Raw genomic sequence first — 15411 nt, 5'->3', positions numbered from 1 at the left:
GAAGGGGCTTCTAGTGTGTGGGAACCTTTCCTCCTTCACGGCTCCCTCCCACTGGTGCAGGTCCCGTCCCTATTCTTTGTCTCTGTTTATTCTTTTTTCTTTTGCCCTACCCAGGTACGTGGGGAGTTTCTTGCCTTTTGGGAGGTCTGAGGTCTTCTGCCAGCATTCAGTGGGTGTTCTATAGGAGAAGTTCCACGTGTAGATGTATTTCTGATGTATCTGTGAGGAGGAAGGTGATCTCCGCGTCTTACTCTTCTGCCATCTTCTCGCCTCCTGGTTATCTATCTTATATATAGTAGTGTGTGGATGTTCATCCCAAGTTCCTGAATTATCCCTCCCCACAACGTTTCCCCTTTGGTAACCATAAGTTAGTTTTCAATATCCGAAAGTCCGTTTCTGTTTTGTAAATAAGTTCATTTGTATCATTTTTTAAAATTAGATTCCACATACAAGTGATATCGTATGATATTTGTCTTTATCTGACTTACTTCACTTAGTATGACAATCTCTAGGTCCATGCATGTTGCTGCAAATGGCATTATTTCATTGTTTTTATGGCTGAGTAATATTTTCCATTGTCTGTATGTACCACATCTTCTTTACCCATTCCTCTGTCCCTAGACATTTAGGTTGCCTCCATGTCTTGGCTATTGTAGATAGTGCTGCAGTGAACATTAGGGAAGCATGTATCCTTTCGAACCATGTTTTCTCCAGATATGTGCCCAGGAATGGGATTGCTGGATCATATGGTAGTTCTAGTTTTAGTTTTTTAAGGAACCTCCATACTGTTTTCCACAGTGGTAGTGCCAATTTACATTCCACCAAGAGTGTAGGAGGGTTCCCATTTCTCCACACCCCCTCCAGCATTTATTGTTTGTGGACTTTTTGATGATGGCCATTCTGACCAGTGTGAGTTGATACCTCATTGGAGTTTCGATTAGCATTTCTCTGATAATTAGTGATGTTGAGCATCTTTTCATATGCCTTTTGGCCAACTGTATGTCTTCTTTGGAGAAATGTTTATTTAGGTCTTCTGCTCATTTTTCGATTGGGATTTTTTTTAATTTTTTTTTGACATAGAGCTGCTTGAGCTGTTTGTATATTTTGGAGATTAATCCCTTGTCAGTCACTTTGTTTGCAAATATTTTCTCCCATTCTCTGGGTTGTCTTTTTTATTTTTTAAATGGTTTCCTTTCCTGTGCAGAAGCTTTTAAGTTTAATTAGGTCCCATTTATTTTTGCTTTTATTTTCATTACTCTAGGAGGTGAATCCAAAAAGATAGTGCTGAGATTTATGTCAGAGTGTTCTGCCTATGTTTTCCTCTAAAAGTTTTATAATGTCTGGACTTACATTTAGGTCGTTGATCCATTTTGAGTTTATTTTTGTGTATGGTGTTAGAGAATGTTCTAATTTCATTCTTTTACATGTAGCTGTCCAGTTTTCCCAGCATCACTTTCTGAAGATACTGTCTTATCTCCATTGTACGTTCTTCCCTTCTTTGTCATAGATTAACAAAATTTTTTTTTTCTAAATTTTTTGGTTGCGCTGCGCAGCATGTGGGATCTTAATTCCCCGACCAGGGATCAAACCTGTGCCCCTTGCAGTGAAAGTGTGGAGTCTTACCCACTGGACTGCCAGGGAAGTTCCTCCTTTGCCATAGATTAATTGACCATAGGTCTGTGGGTTTATTTCTGGGCTTTCAATCCTGTTCCATTGATATATATTTCTGTTTATGTGCCAGTACCATACTGTTTTGATGACTGTAGATTTGTAGTATAGTCTGAAGTCGGGGAGTCTGATTCCTCCAGCTCCGTTTTTCTTTCTCAGGATTGCTTTGGCTATTTGGGGCGTTTTGTGTTCCCACACAAATTGTAAAAATTTTTGTTCTAATTCTGTGAAAAATGCCATTGGTAATTTGATAGAGATTGCATTGAATCTGCAGATTGCCTTGGGTAGTACAGTCATTTTGACAATATTAATTCTTCCCATCCAAGAACATGGTATATGTTTCCATCTGTTTGTGTCATCTATGATTTTTTTCATCAGCATCATAGTTTTTGAAGTACAGATCTTTTGCCTCCTTAGGTAGGTTTATTCCTGGTATTTTATTCTTTTTCATGTGATGGTAAGTGGGATTGTTTCTTTAATTTCTCTTTCTGATCTTTCATTGTTAGTATATAGAAATGCAAGAGATTTCTGTGTATTAATTTTGTATCCTGAAACTTTTTTTTCAAACCATGTTTTTCTCCGGATCTACTCCCAGGAGTGGGATTGTTGGATCATATGGTAGCTCTATTTTTAGTTTTTTAAGGAACATCCATACTGTTCTCTATAGTGGCTGTACCAATTTACATTCCCACCAACAGTGTAGGAGGGTTCCCTTTTCTCCACACCCTCTCCAGCATTTACTGTTTGTAGACTTTTCGATGTTGGCCATAATGACTGGTGTGAGGTGATATATCATTGTAGTTTTGATTTGCATTTCTCTAATAATTAGTGATGTTGAGCATCTTTTCATGTACCTCTTGGCCATCTTTATCTCTTCTTTGAAGAAATGTCTATTTAGGTCCCACTTTCTGGAGAGCTTTTATCATAAATGGGTGTTGAATTTTGTCAAAAGCTTTTCCTGCATCTATTGAGATGATCATATGGTTTTTAGTCTTCAATTTGTTGATGTGGTGCATCACACTGATTGATTTGCGGATACTGAAAATACCTTGCATCCCTGGGATAAAACTCACTTGATTACAGTGTATAATCGCATTTAATATATTGTTGGTTTCAGATTGCTAGTATTTTGTTGAGGATTTTTGTGTCTATGTTCATCAGTGATATTGGCCTGTAATTTTCTTTTTTTGTGGTATCTTTGTCTGATTTTGGTATTGGGGTGATGCTGGCCTCATAGAATGCGTTTGGGAGTGTTCCATCCTCTGTGAATTTTTGGAAGAGTGTGAGAAGTATAGGTGTTAACTCTTCTCTAAATGTTTGATAGAATTTGCCTGTGCAGCAATCTGGTTCTGGACTTTTGTTTGCTGGGAGTCTTTTAATCGGTTTCAATTTCAGTACTTGTGATTGGTCTGTTCATATTTTCTATTTCTTCCTGGCTCAGTCTTCGGATATTGTACCTTTCTGAAAATTTGTCCATTTCTTCTAGGTTGTCCATGTTATTGGCATATAGTTGCTTGTGGTACTGTCTTATGATCCTTTGTATTTCTGTGGTGTCAGTTGTAACTTCTTTTTCATTTCTAATTGTATTGATTTGAGCCCTCTCCCTCTTGTTGCTCTAGGTGTAAGGTTAGGGTGTTTATTTGAGATTTTTCTTGTTTCCTGAGGTAAGATTGTATTGCTGTAAGCTTCCCTCTTAGAACTGCTTTTGCAGTGTCCCATAGGTTTTGGATCATCGTGCTTTCACTTTCATCTGTCTCTAGGTATCTTTTGTTTTCCTCTTTGATTTCTTCAGTGATCCATTGGTTGTTTAGTAGCATATTGTTTAGCTTCCACGTGTTTGTGTTTTTTTTTTTTTTACAGTTTTTTTCCTTGTAGTTGATTTCTAATCTCATAGCGTTGTGGTTGGAAAAGATGCTTGATGTGATTTCAATTTTCTTAAATTTATTGAGGCTTGCTTTGTGGCCCAGCAGGTGATCAGTCCTGGAGAATGTTCCATGTGCACTTGAGAAGAATGTGTATTCTGCTGCTTTTGGATGGAATGCTCTGTAAATATCAATTAAGTCCACCTGGTCTAATATGTCATTTAATGCCTGTGTTTTCTTATTGATTTTCTGTCTGGATGATCTGTCCATTGATGAAAGCAGGGTGTTAAAGTCCCCCACTATTGTGTTATTGTCAGTTTCTCCTTTTATGGCTGTTAGTATTTGCCTCATATATTGAGGTGCTCCTTTGTTGGGTGCATGTATATTTACAATTGTTATATCTTCTTCTTGGATTGATCCCTTGATCATTATGTAGTGCCCTTCTCTGTTTCTTGTAAGTCTTTATTTTAAAGTCTATTTTGTCTGACATGAGTATTGTTACTCCAGCTTTCTTTTCATTTCCATTCGCATGGAATAGATGTTTTTTACATACCCTTACTTTCAGTCAGTATGTGTCCCTAGATCTGTAGCATTGCTACTGCATCTTTCTTTTTGTTTTCATTTGCATGGAATGTCTTTTTCCATCTTCTCACTTCAGTCTGTATGTGTCCCTAGATCAGAAGTGGGTCTCTTGTAGACACCATGTATATGGGTCTTGTTTTTGCATCCATTCAGCTAGTCTGTGTCTTTTGACTGTTGCATTTAATCTGTTTATGTTTAAGATAATTATCAATATGTATGTTCTTATTGCCATTTTGGTAATTGTTTTGGATTTGTTTTTGTTGGTGTTTTTTCTTCCCTTCCTCTTTTCTTCTCTTGTGATTTGATGACCAAGTTTAGTGTTGTGTTTGGATTCCTTTTTCTTTTTTGTGTGTGTATCTATTGTAGATTTTTGGTTTGCAGCTACCATGAGGTTTTGATATAGCAGTCTATATATACACAAGATTGTTTTAAGTTGTTGGTCTTTTAATTTCAAATGCATTTTCAGTATCCTGCATTTGTGCTCTCCTCCACTCACAATTGCTGGTTTTGATATCACATTTGTGTGGAAATGATTTCCTACCTTTACTGTACGTTTGCCTTTACTGATGAGATTTTACGTTTGTAATTTTCTTGATTCTAGTTGTGGCCTCTTCTGTCTAGAGAAGTTCCTTTGGCATTTGTTGCAAAGCTGGTCTGGTAGTGCTGAGTTCTCTTGGCTTTTGCTTTTATGTAAAACTTTTGATTTCTCTATCAAATCTGAATGAAAGCCTTGCTGCGTAGAATATTCTTGGTTGTAGGTTCTTCCCTTTCATCACTTTAAATATATCATGAAACTCCTTTCTGGCCTGCAGAGTTTCTGCTGAAAAATCAGCTGATAACCATATGGGAGTTCCCTTGTATGTTATTTGTTGCTCTTCCCTAGTTGCTGTTAATATTTTTTTCTCTATCTTTAGTTTTCATCAATTTGATTACTATGTGGCTTGGTGTGTTCCTCCTTGGGTTTATCCTGCCTGGAACTCTCTGTGCTTCCTGGACTTGGATGACTGTTTCCTTTCTCATGTTAAGGAAGTTTTCAGCTATTATGTCTTCACATATTTTCTCAGATCCTTTCTCTTCTCTCCTTCTGGGACCCCTATAGTGTGAATGTTGGTGTATTTAATGTTGTCCCTAAGGTCTTGTAGACTGTCCTCATTTATTTTCATTCTTTTTTCTTTATTCTGTTCCATGGCAATGATTTCCACCATTCTGTCTTCCAGGTCACTTATCCATTCTTCTGCCTCAGTTATTCTGCTTCTGAGTCCTTCTAGTTTATTTTTTCATTTCAGTTATTGTATTGTTCATCTGTTTGTTTGTTCTTTAGTTCTTCTAGGTCTTTGTTAAGCATTTCTTGTATCTTCTAGATCTGTGCCTCCATTCTTTTTCCAAGCTCTTGGATCATCTTTACTATCATTACTCTGAATTCTTTTTCAGGTGGATTGTCTATCTCCACTTTACTTAGTTCTTCTGGGGTTTTATCTTGTTCCTTCATCTGGGACATATTCCTCTGCTGTCTCATTTTGTCTAACTTTCTGTGATTGTGGTTCTGTTCTGCAGGCTGCAGGGTTGTAGTTCTTCTGCTGTCTGCCCTCTGGTGGATGAGGCGGTCTAAGAGGCTTGTGTGGGCTTCCTGGTGGGAGGGAGTGGTACCTGCCCACTGGTGGGTGGAGCTGGGTCTTCTCCCTTTGGTGGGCAGGGCCATGTCAGGGGGTGTGTTTATTGGGCAGCTGTTTATTCAGGAAGACTTTAAGCAGCTTGTCTGCTAATGGATGGAGCTGTGTTCCCATCCTGTTGGTTGTTTGGCCTGAGGTATCCCAGCACTGGAGCCTATAGATTGTTGGGTGGGGCCAGGTCTTGGTGAGATAATGGTGGCCTTCAAGAGGGCTCATGCCATTGAGTTTGTCAGACCTGCCACTACCAGTGTCCTTGTCCCTGCAGTGAGCCACAGCCACCCCTGCCTTCACAGGAGACCCTCTAATACTAGCAGGTAAGTCTGGCCCAGTCTCTTATGAGGTTACCACATTTTTCCCTGGGTCCTGGTGCACATGAGATCCAGTGTGCACTCACCAAGAGTGGGGTTTCTGTTTCCCCCAGTCCTGTGGAATTGCTGTGATCAAATCCTGCTGGCCTTCAAAGACAGATTCTCTGGGGGCTCCCTCTCCTGTTGCCACACCTCCAAGCTGGGGAGCCTAATGTGGGGCTCAGAACTTTCACTCTTGTGGGAGAACTTCTGTGGTATAATTGTTTTCCAGTTTGTGAGTTGGCCACCTGGTGTGTATGGATTTGATTTTATTGCAATTGTGCCCCTCCTACTGTCTTGTTGTGGCTTCTTCTTTGTCTTTGGATGTAGAATATCTTTTTTGGTAGGTTCCAGCGTTTTTTTGTTGGTGGTTGTTCAGTCGTTAGTTGTGATTCTGGTGTTTCCATAAGAAGGGGTGAGCATATGTCCTTCTACCCTGCCATCTTGTCTCCTCCCATTATATATCTGCCATGAGGTTTTGATGTAGCAGTCTCTATATATACAAGATTGTTTTAAGTTGTTGATCTCTTAATTTAATTTTATTTTATTTTATTTATTTATTTTATTTTATTTTTTTTTGTGGTACGCGGGCCTCTCACTGTTGTGGCCTCTTCCATTGTGGAGCACAGGCTCCAGACGCACAAGCTCAGCAGCCATGGCTCACAGGCCCAGCCGCTCCGCGGCATATGGGATCTTCCCGGACCGGGGCACGAACCCGTGTCCCCTGCATCGGCAGGCGGATTCTCAACTACTGCGCCACCAGGGAAGCCCTGATCTCTTAATTTTAAATGCATTTCCAATATCCTGCATTTGTACTCTCCTCTTCTCATTATTGCTGGTTCTGATATCATATTTGTGCATGGATGACTTCCTACCTTTACTTTATGTTTGCCTTTACTGGTGAGCTTTCCCATTCATAATTTTCTTGATTTTAGTTGTGGCCTTTTCTGTAGATAGAAGTTCTTTTGGCATTTTTTGCAATGCTGGTCTGGTGGTGCTGAATTCTCTTAGCTTTTGCTTATCTGTAAAACTTTTGATTTCTCCATCAAACCTGAATGGGAGCCTTGCTGGGTAGAGTACTCTTGGTTGTAGGTTTTTCCCTTGCATCATGTTAAATGTATTGTGCCACTCCCTTCTGGCCTGCAGAGTTTCTGCTTAAAAATCAGCTGATAACCATATCAGGGTTCCCTTGTATGTTATTTGTTGCTTTTAATATTTTTTCTTTGTCTTAAATTTTTGTCAGTTTGATTAATTTGTGTCTTGGCATGTTCCTCCTTGGGTTTATCTTGTATGGGACTCTCTGTGCTTCCTGGATTTGATTGTTTCCTTTCTCATGTTAGGGACGTTTTCAGCTATAATCTCTTCAAATATTATTTTCTCAGGCCCTTTCTCTCTTTTCCTTGTGGGTCTTTATCAATTTTAGATGTCAGGATAGAAAATCACTGTTTCTCCACTTATGCTGATGCCTTCATAGTGCTGCACCTCATTCTTTGTGTAACCTCTCCAAAGCTAGGCCATCATCTTACCCAGTTGTGTCATGTTGTCACATTCGAAGAACATCTGACATCAAAAAACAAGTCCTCAGGTTTTTGTTTTGCTCAAGCTTCTTTGTCTCTACCACAGATTTTTTCCAAATTCTCCAAGAGGATTATAAATCCCTCAGTGATACCTCTTCAACACCATGTACTGTACCTAATAATTTTTTCTATGGAGACATTCATCTTTCCCAAGCAAGCTCTCCACCCTCTTGGTCTAATCACCACTGCTTGCTCTCTAAGCCTGCTGAATTACTGTAGTCCTGGACATCCCTTTGCTCCCATTTCCTAGATTCTGTATCTCCCTCTTTTTTGGTTTACTAGCTCATCCTTCAGATTCCTATAAATGAATACATGGGATGTAATACTCAGAAGGCCTCACATCTATGAACATATTTTTATTTTACTTAATAATCCTTAATTCACAGTTTGGCTAGATATAGAATTATAGGTGAGAAATTATTTGCTTCTCAAATTTTAAGGCATCACTCTACTGTTGTAACATCCAATACAGTGCCATCCTGATTTCCAAGTCTTTGTATGTAATCTGATTTTTTTTCTCCCTGGAAACTCTCAGACGCTTTGTTTTCTCTATGTAGCAAACTTTCATGTTAATATGCCTTTCAGTTATGTGCTGTACTAAAAGGTTCAATATTGTTCTTGGCCCTTGGTAGCATCTTTGATTTGGAGCCATATACCTTTCAGTTCTAAAAAAAAATTTTTTTTTTTGATAATTGTTCTCAGTTTCCCTTTCTGGAGTTCTAGTAAGTGAAGGCTGGACTTCTCAGGTCACTTGTCTACTCCATCATTCATTCATTCATTTATTTATTTATTTACTTATTTATTGCTGTGTTGGGTCTTTGTTTCTGTATGAGGGCTTTCTCTAGTTGCGGCAAGCGGGGGCCACTCTTCATTGCGGTGCGCGAGCCTCTCACTATCGCGGCCTCTCTTATTGCTGTTGGGTCTTTGTTTCTGTATGAGGGCTTTCTCTAGTTGCGGCAAGCGGGGGCCACTCTTCATTGCGGTGCGCGAGCCCCTCACTATCGCGGCCTCTCTTATTGCGGAGCACAGGCTCCAGACGCGCAGGCTCGGTAGTTGTGGCTTATGGGCCTAGTTGCTCTGCGGCATGTGGGATCTTCCCAGACCAGGGCTCGAACCTGTGTCCCCTGCATTGGCAGGCAGATTCTCAACCACCGCGCCACCAGGGAAGCCCCCTACTCTATCTTTTCTCTCGTATTATCTCTCTTTGATTTTCTGAAGGATTTACTCAACTTTATTTTCCAGTTTCTGTACTCAATACTTAACTAGAAGAGATCTTTCTTATTATCTGATTGTTGCTTTTATAAAACATCCAGCTCACTTCTATGGATACATTGTCATCTGTTAATTCTGAGAATATAAATTTAAGGTTTCTTTCTTCTGCCCATTCTAATGTCTGTAATTCTTCCAAGTTTCTTTTTCCCATTTATTTGTTCTTTACTTAAGGCTTTTCTCAAATGCCTGATTACTCCTTGTTGTCTGCTCATATTTAAGAGGAAGGGCATCCAAGCCAAGAACTGACTGGAAGCTCTGTGTGGGGGAAGCAAGGGAGGCTCATTGGGTGGGAACCTGATCGTTTTGGCAAGAACCTTATGATGGGGCTGGATTTTAGATTTTTTATTTTGAGTCTATTCTGTTTCTTTAGAGAAGAATCTTCCAAATTCCCATCTGGATACAAGAAGAGAGTAGTCCATGTGTGTGAGACACAGCTGTCACAGCACTGAAATTGAGCTACACAAAGGAACTGGGGATCATCATCAGTCTGTATATTGACTTTCCTTAATTTGACCCATCTGGTTCCAGTATGACAGCTCTCCCAATCTCTGCTGGTCCTGCTCTTTCCAAGTCTAGGCCCCATATGTCTCAATTTTTCCATGTAATATACCTTCTAACTTATGTCTCCTGCTAAGGTAGGGAAAGGTAAGTTGCCTGACTACTTGGAGGATGAGGTAGGTTCCTTGGCATCTGTATCCTTTTCTTCATAAGGATTTTCAGACAGTTCCCCAGATTTAAGCCCCATGCCTCATCCCTGCCTTCATGACACCCCAAAACATAGATTGTTGAAGATAATCATCTTGAATTCTATTTTATTTCATGGCCTATAAAAGAGATAAAGTTTACCTTATGGGAACAACTTGTTTTAAAATGTGGAAATAATAAATACACCATACAGTTGGTGTTATTCACTTTCTTAATGACTTGAGAACCACAGTATAATTTTTCTCTAAACAGTTTAGTATTTCTAAAATTGAAGATTTCATTTTCTGATATAGTTAATCATTTTGTTCCTTAGCAGAAGTCATTTCACATGAAACTGCCTGCTTAGTGTGAAGAAATTGTCCAAGTTGCTCAGAAAAAGTAATTATGAAATTATACTATATCTTTATTTCTTACTGTTTTCAAGTGTCTTCCCTCATCTGAACATCTTAATTTTTTTTTTTTTTTAGCAGTAGGAACAATACTTTTCTAACTGGTCATATAATCAATAGAATTTTACATATTGGCAAGGGTACATTTTAAAACAAAGGGTTCAAAAACAAATCTCCTGTGCCCTGACTGGTTCCCAGGTACCTGATTGGTTTCTTTCATAAAATCTATCGCAGATGTAGAGAACAGACGTGTGGACACGGGAAGGGTAGGGTGGGATGAATTGGGAGATTAGGTTTGACATAAATACACTACCATGTGTAAAATAGATAGCTAGTGGGAACCTGCTGTATAGCACAGGGAGCTCAGCTTGGTGCTCTGTGATGACCTAGATGGGTGGGATGGGGTGGGGGAGATGGGAGGGAGGTCCAAGAGAGAGGGTATATGTGTATGCATATAGCTGATTCACTTCGTTGTACACCAGAAACTAACACAACATCATAAAGCAAATATACTCCAATTAAAAAAAATCCATCTAGTTTGTGGCTTTAGTATTTCCCTAAAAGCATTACTCTTGTAACTGTTATGCCTACTTACATGAAAAATAGTAAAAGAAAAGAGAAGGAAACTATCATCTCACTCTCATGATTTCACCAGTTCTTGATGTTTTTCAGTTTGATTATCCATGCTATCAGCTCTATTCTCCAAACTTAATTTGTCAGGATTACAGTCTTTAATTCCACGAAAAGTAAGACCTCAGATTTGTCTTAAACCAGGTAAACATGTAGCAAAGATTTCCAGTTCCATTACAGACCTGCTACAATTTCTCCAGCAAGCTCAGTGCTGAAGCCCAGGGAGGGATGTCAGAGAAGGCAGACAATGACCACAGAAGGCAGAAATTGCTGGGGAGGGAGAGCAAGACTGCTGAGGAGAGGATCTCATACTATGGACAATATATTCCTACAGTAACCTGGCATTTTTCATGCTTTGGTTATATAACAGAAAATGATCAGAATTTAAAATATCAAAGAACTCAGGTGTTAGCTACACCTGCAAACTGAACTAGTACTATATACTCTCAGAATATCTCATTTATATACATATCCTGATATCTACTTTGTATACATATATTTCAATATCAAGAAAATAAAAATAGATGCAGTCATTTTAAGAGAAGCCAAACTCAAAATTCAGGAAGCAAATATAAATAAGTAAATATGCCCATGTTTTGTACTTTAATAGGTGGTGTGCCAATGTACAGACAGCATAACTTGGAATCCTGGCCATACCATTTACTAGCTGGTTGGCCTTAACCTTTGTTTCCTCATCTGTAAAAATAATAAAAATAACCCTCCTTATACAGACGCTGGAAAAACAAAACAAAATGTGTAAAATACTAAGTACATACTAAGTACCCAGAATATGTTAGTTATTATCATATAATGATTATAACTATTCTAGATTCTGAATAGTTTTTCCAGTTGAGGGTATCATTTCCCCTTAAACTCATAATGTCTAAAAAATAATCATTATCTACTGCTTCCTTGTTTCTGTTAGTGATACTGCTAACCTCCAAGTGTTTTGTGAGCTCCACAGAGACCTAAAACTTTAGACTTGGACACATCTTGCTCCTCCAATATTATGTGTTACAAAATGTATTTTTAGGATCTACTACTATCCGTCTGGGTTAAATTTTAGTTTCAGAAAATGGAATCATACCTTTCTTCTCAACTTCATGAAATTTACTCTTCTAAAGTACAATATACATATTTGCCCATGTCCCATTCCCCTCTGTGGATGTTATAAACTTTGGATTTACAGCCAAGTACATGCGCTTGTACACACACATGCACCACTCTCTGATAAAGATATGGAAAGATCAGCAATACATAAATTCATTATGGTGTTTTGCTGCATCTGAAAACACCTTTAGCCAGGACAAATGGAAATGGAATGTAGTTTACTACTCCCACATTTAAGGCGTCCTCGAGCTAAGGGTATGGTATTTCAACTCAGCTACATAAACATTTTTAATACTTACCAGGGCTGGCAAGAATAATCTACTGGTTTGGGCACCTAGGATGTAAAAAGGCAAAAATAGATTAAGTTTACTTAAGGGAAGCTTTTAGAAATCAATCATTAATTCAGTTCAGCTGGCTCAGCTCTATAAAACCCTAAGTAGCACAGTCCTAGAACTATCCATTGGCAATATTATACAGAGCGAATCATAGTATATGTCAGATAAGTAGAAAATAATTCATTTCACTTTAATTCTTTCATTCATTTTACTGCCACTACCTCTAAAGGAAGAGATAACAGGAAAAATATGAATTGGAATCTTTTGGTATTTATTATCAAGGCAGTTTAATCCTATCATAGAAAATTAAAATGAAAACATTAGGAAAACCAAATAGCACACTGCTTTCCCAATACATGGGGAAAACAGGCAAAATAAACAATATACACCTGATACAGACTCTTATTGTGTAACACAAATTTTAAACTCTAATTTAGAAGTCTACCAACTGGAAAACCTTTTATTTATGAAAAAGTCATAAGAAATACTCATTTTCCCCTTTTCTCCTATGGAGCTTTACAAAAGAGAAAAATTTCATTTTCTATGCAAATAAAGAAAGAAAAAGAAAACTTCTAGTTGCTGATTGCAATTAGAAAATGAGCAAAGCCAAAGAAGGCACACCAATATTCATAAAACAACAAATACAATTCATACTATGTAATCTTCATGAATCACCTGAATCTTTGATGTATACATTCCATGGTATTCCTGGGCCTTTTTATACTGGGTGATTAAAAATACTGTTACCCTCATTTGTAACTGAAGTCTGGTTAATGTGAATATATCTCTAGCTGTGTCCATTTTCATAATGGGCTGTTACTATTTTGACCTTCCAGGTTAATAATTATTTGTAAAAAACTATCCTTCTGGTCAGAACATCTCTAAAGTTACTAATATTTAAAAATTTTATCCTATGGATCACATTTTAAATTTCACCACTGTATAAAATCCTGATACACAGATAACATATTGAAAGTAAATTATACCATTCGACTCCTGCGAATATTTTCTTATACCATTTTGTTTTCGCAAATAGAAATCAATCTTCAACAGTTTCCCTTTTAGTAAAATACACATGGCCTCAGAAATCTGATGGGGAAAAAAGTTTTTCCTCCTTCCCTCTACCTCTCTGTATTCTTCAAATGTATGCTTATTCCTAAACCTATCTCTCTCTTCCTGGAGAACAACAACAAGAGAGAAAGAGGACAGAGCAGGTAAAGAGCTTCAACATATTTTGACTGTGGATTTTCTCAGCTGGGAAGGATCCACAAAAGTGAAGGGTGACATAAAATTCTAAAGTAGAACAGAGATCTGAGGCTGTTCCATCCTGATGTGTCTTTCTGAAGCTTTTCTCTCTTCGGTACATTCTGATGCGTGATGAGCCAGGACCGTCTTCTCAGCTGTGACCCCCATCATCAGAGTAGGATCCTGTCCTTTTCCATCTGACATGAGCCCTCCCCATTTCTATCATGTGTACTTTGGGCCCTCGTCTGGAGGAATATCTCATATATAAGGCTATAAATAATTTTGTTCTCATCTTTGACAGTTTTTCCCTAATGCCTTTTTCTGCCTTCATCATAGGCTGTTTACATTGTTAAGACTTCTGCTATGGTTGTAGCATTTTAACAAAATTTCATGGGGAATATAGCATACATATAAAATTACATATAAGATATATGCTTCTTCCCAAGTACATTTTATAAAAGCTAGATGAGACAGAAGTGAACTTTCTGTGTTTGTTAGGCTAGAAATGTCATTATTTCATCCTCATTGAGGAAAGATATATTTCTAATTTTCTTTCAAAACTTTGAATATATTATTCTTACTGCTTCAAATATTGAAATTTCATTGTATAGAATTCCCATTCAGTTCTTTTTTATAGTTCTTATTTCTCTGCTGAGGTTTCCTGTCCATTCATTATAAACATACAGTTAACCCTTGAACAAAACGGGTTTGAATTGCATGGGTCCACTTATACGTGGATTTTTTTCAATAGTAAATACTACAATACTACACAATCTGCATTTGATTGAATCTATGGATGTGAAACCACAGATATGGAGGAACTGTGAATATAGTGGGGCGACTATAAGTTATAGGTGAATTTTCCACTGCTTGGAGGGTCAGTGCCCTAATCCCTGCATGTTTCAAGGGTCAACTGTATTTTCCTTTATTTATGTCCTTGGGCACAGTTATAATAGCTACTTTAAAAATCCTTTCTTGCAAATTCTATCATTTGGGACACCTGTGGGTTGTTATCCTTTAATTGTCTTCTTTTGAGTGTGGTTCATGTTTTCCTGTTTCTTTGTATACTGAGTGATTTTAGATGGCCTCTTGGACGATTTGAATGATATGCTGTAGAGGCCCTGGATTCAGTTATGCTCCTACAAAGAGTGTGGTTTTTCTTAGAGCAGGCAGTTAACTTGTTTGAACCCCAACTGCAAACTCTGTCTTCCCTGTGGTAAGGGGCAACTGAATACTTCGTTAAGCTCTTTTAGCCTAAGCTGAGCTACTTGAAGTCTGAACCACTCAGAGACTGAGGCAATGTTTATACACAGAATTTGAGATTCTCCCTCACTTTTCTTTCCTTTCTAAGATTTCTTATCTCCCTTTCCAGATTGTGTTTGCTTCAAACTCCATATTCTGCCCTTCAAGCCAGTAATACTGTGAGGTTTCTATCTGAATTCCAGCCACCCTGCATGGTGCAGCCCAGTGTCTGTCCTTAAGCTAGCCTTAAAGCCAGGAAACTCACCTAGTATCATCCTTCTGAATGTCAAGTCCTCTCCTAGCCAGTATGTTCAGATAGTTGTTTTTGTAAAAAATATTTTGTCCAGAGTTTGTAGTTATTTTCTGTGGGAGGCTTGGTCCAATAGGAGCTACTTGACAATGACCAGAAGTGGAAACTCCTATTGTTTCCATTATTGCTGTTGTTAGCTATATGTCTAATCATCATCCCTTTATAGGTAATCTGTATTTTCTCTCAGGTTGGTTTTAATATTTTCTTTTTGTCTTTGATGTTCTGCAGTTTCACTAAAATGTATCTAGGTATTGATTAAGTTTAATATACTCGTCTTGACTATTAAGATTAGTTTTATCATAAATTCTGGAAAATTCTCAGCTATCATTTGAACATAGCTTTCCCACAATTATCTATATTCTCTCTTTCAATAGATGTATTTGAAATTTATCATTCCATTCTCTTACATTCTCTATCTCTTAATCTTTCTGGACTATTCACTGAGAAATTTATTCAGATTTTTCTTC

The 15411-nt window shown here is 38.0% G+C and overlaps 1 protein-coding gene across 1 annotated transcript in view; it reads right to left on the bottom strand.

The window, feature by feature from the left end:
* Positions 1 to 15411, bottom strand: part of VAV3 (vav guanine nucleotide exchange factor 3) — a 423978-nt gene that overhangs the window by 35875 nt on the left and 372692 nt on the right. Inside the window, exon 22 of the mRNA XM_024119713.3 lies at positions 12112 to 12146. Within this exon, the coding sequence (XP_023975481.3) occupies positions 12112 to 12146 (35 nt within the window). The remainder of the gene's footprint in view (positions 1 to 12111; positions 12147 to 15411) is intronic.

The sequence above is a fragment of the Physeter macrocephalus genome, chromosome 4, assembly GCF_002837175.3.
Source record: "Physeter macrocephalus isolate SW-GA chromosome 4, ASM283717v5, whole genome shotgun sequence".
NCBI classification, from domain to species: Eukaryota; Metazoa; Chordata; class Mammalia; order Artiodactyla; family Physeteridae; genus Physeter; species Physeter macrocephalus.
This window is presented reverse-complemented; position numbering and strand designations above follow the sequence as displayed.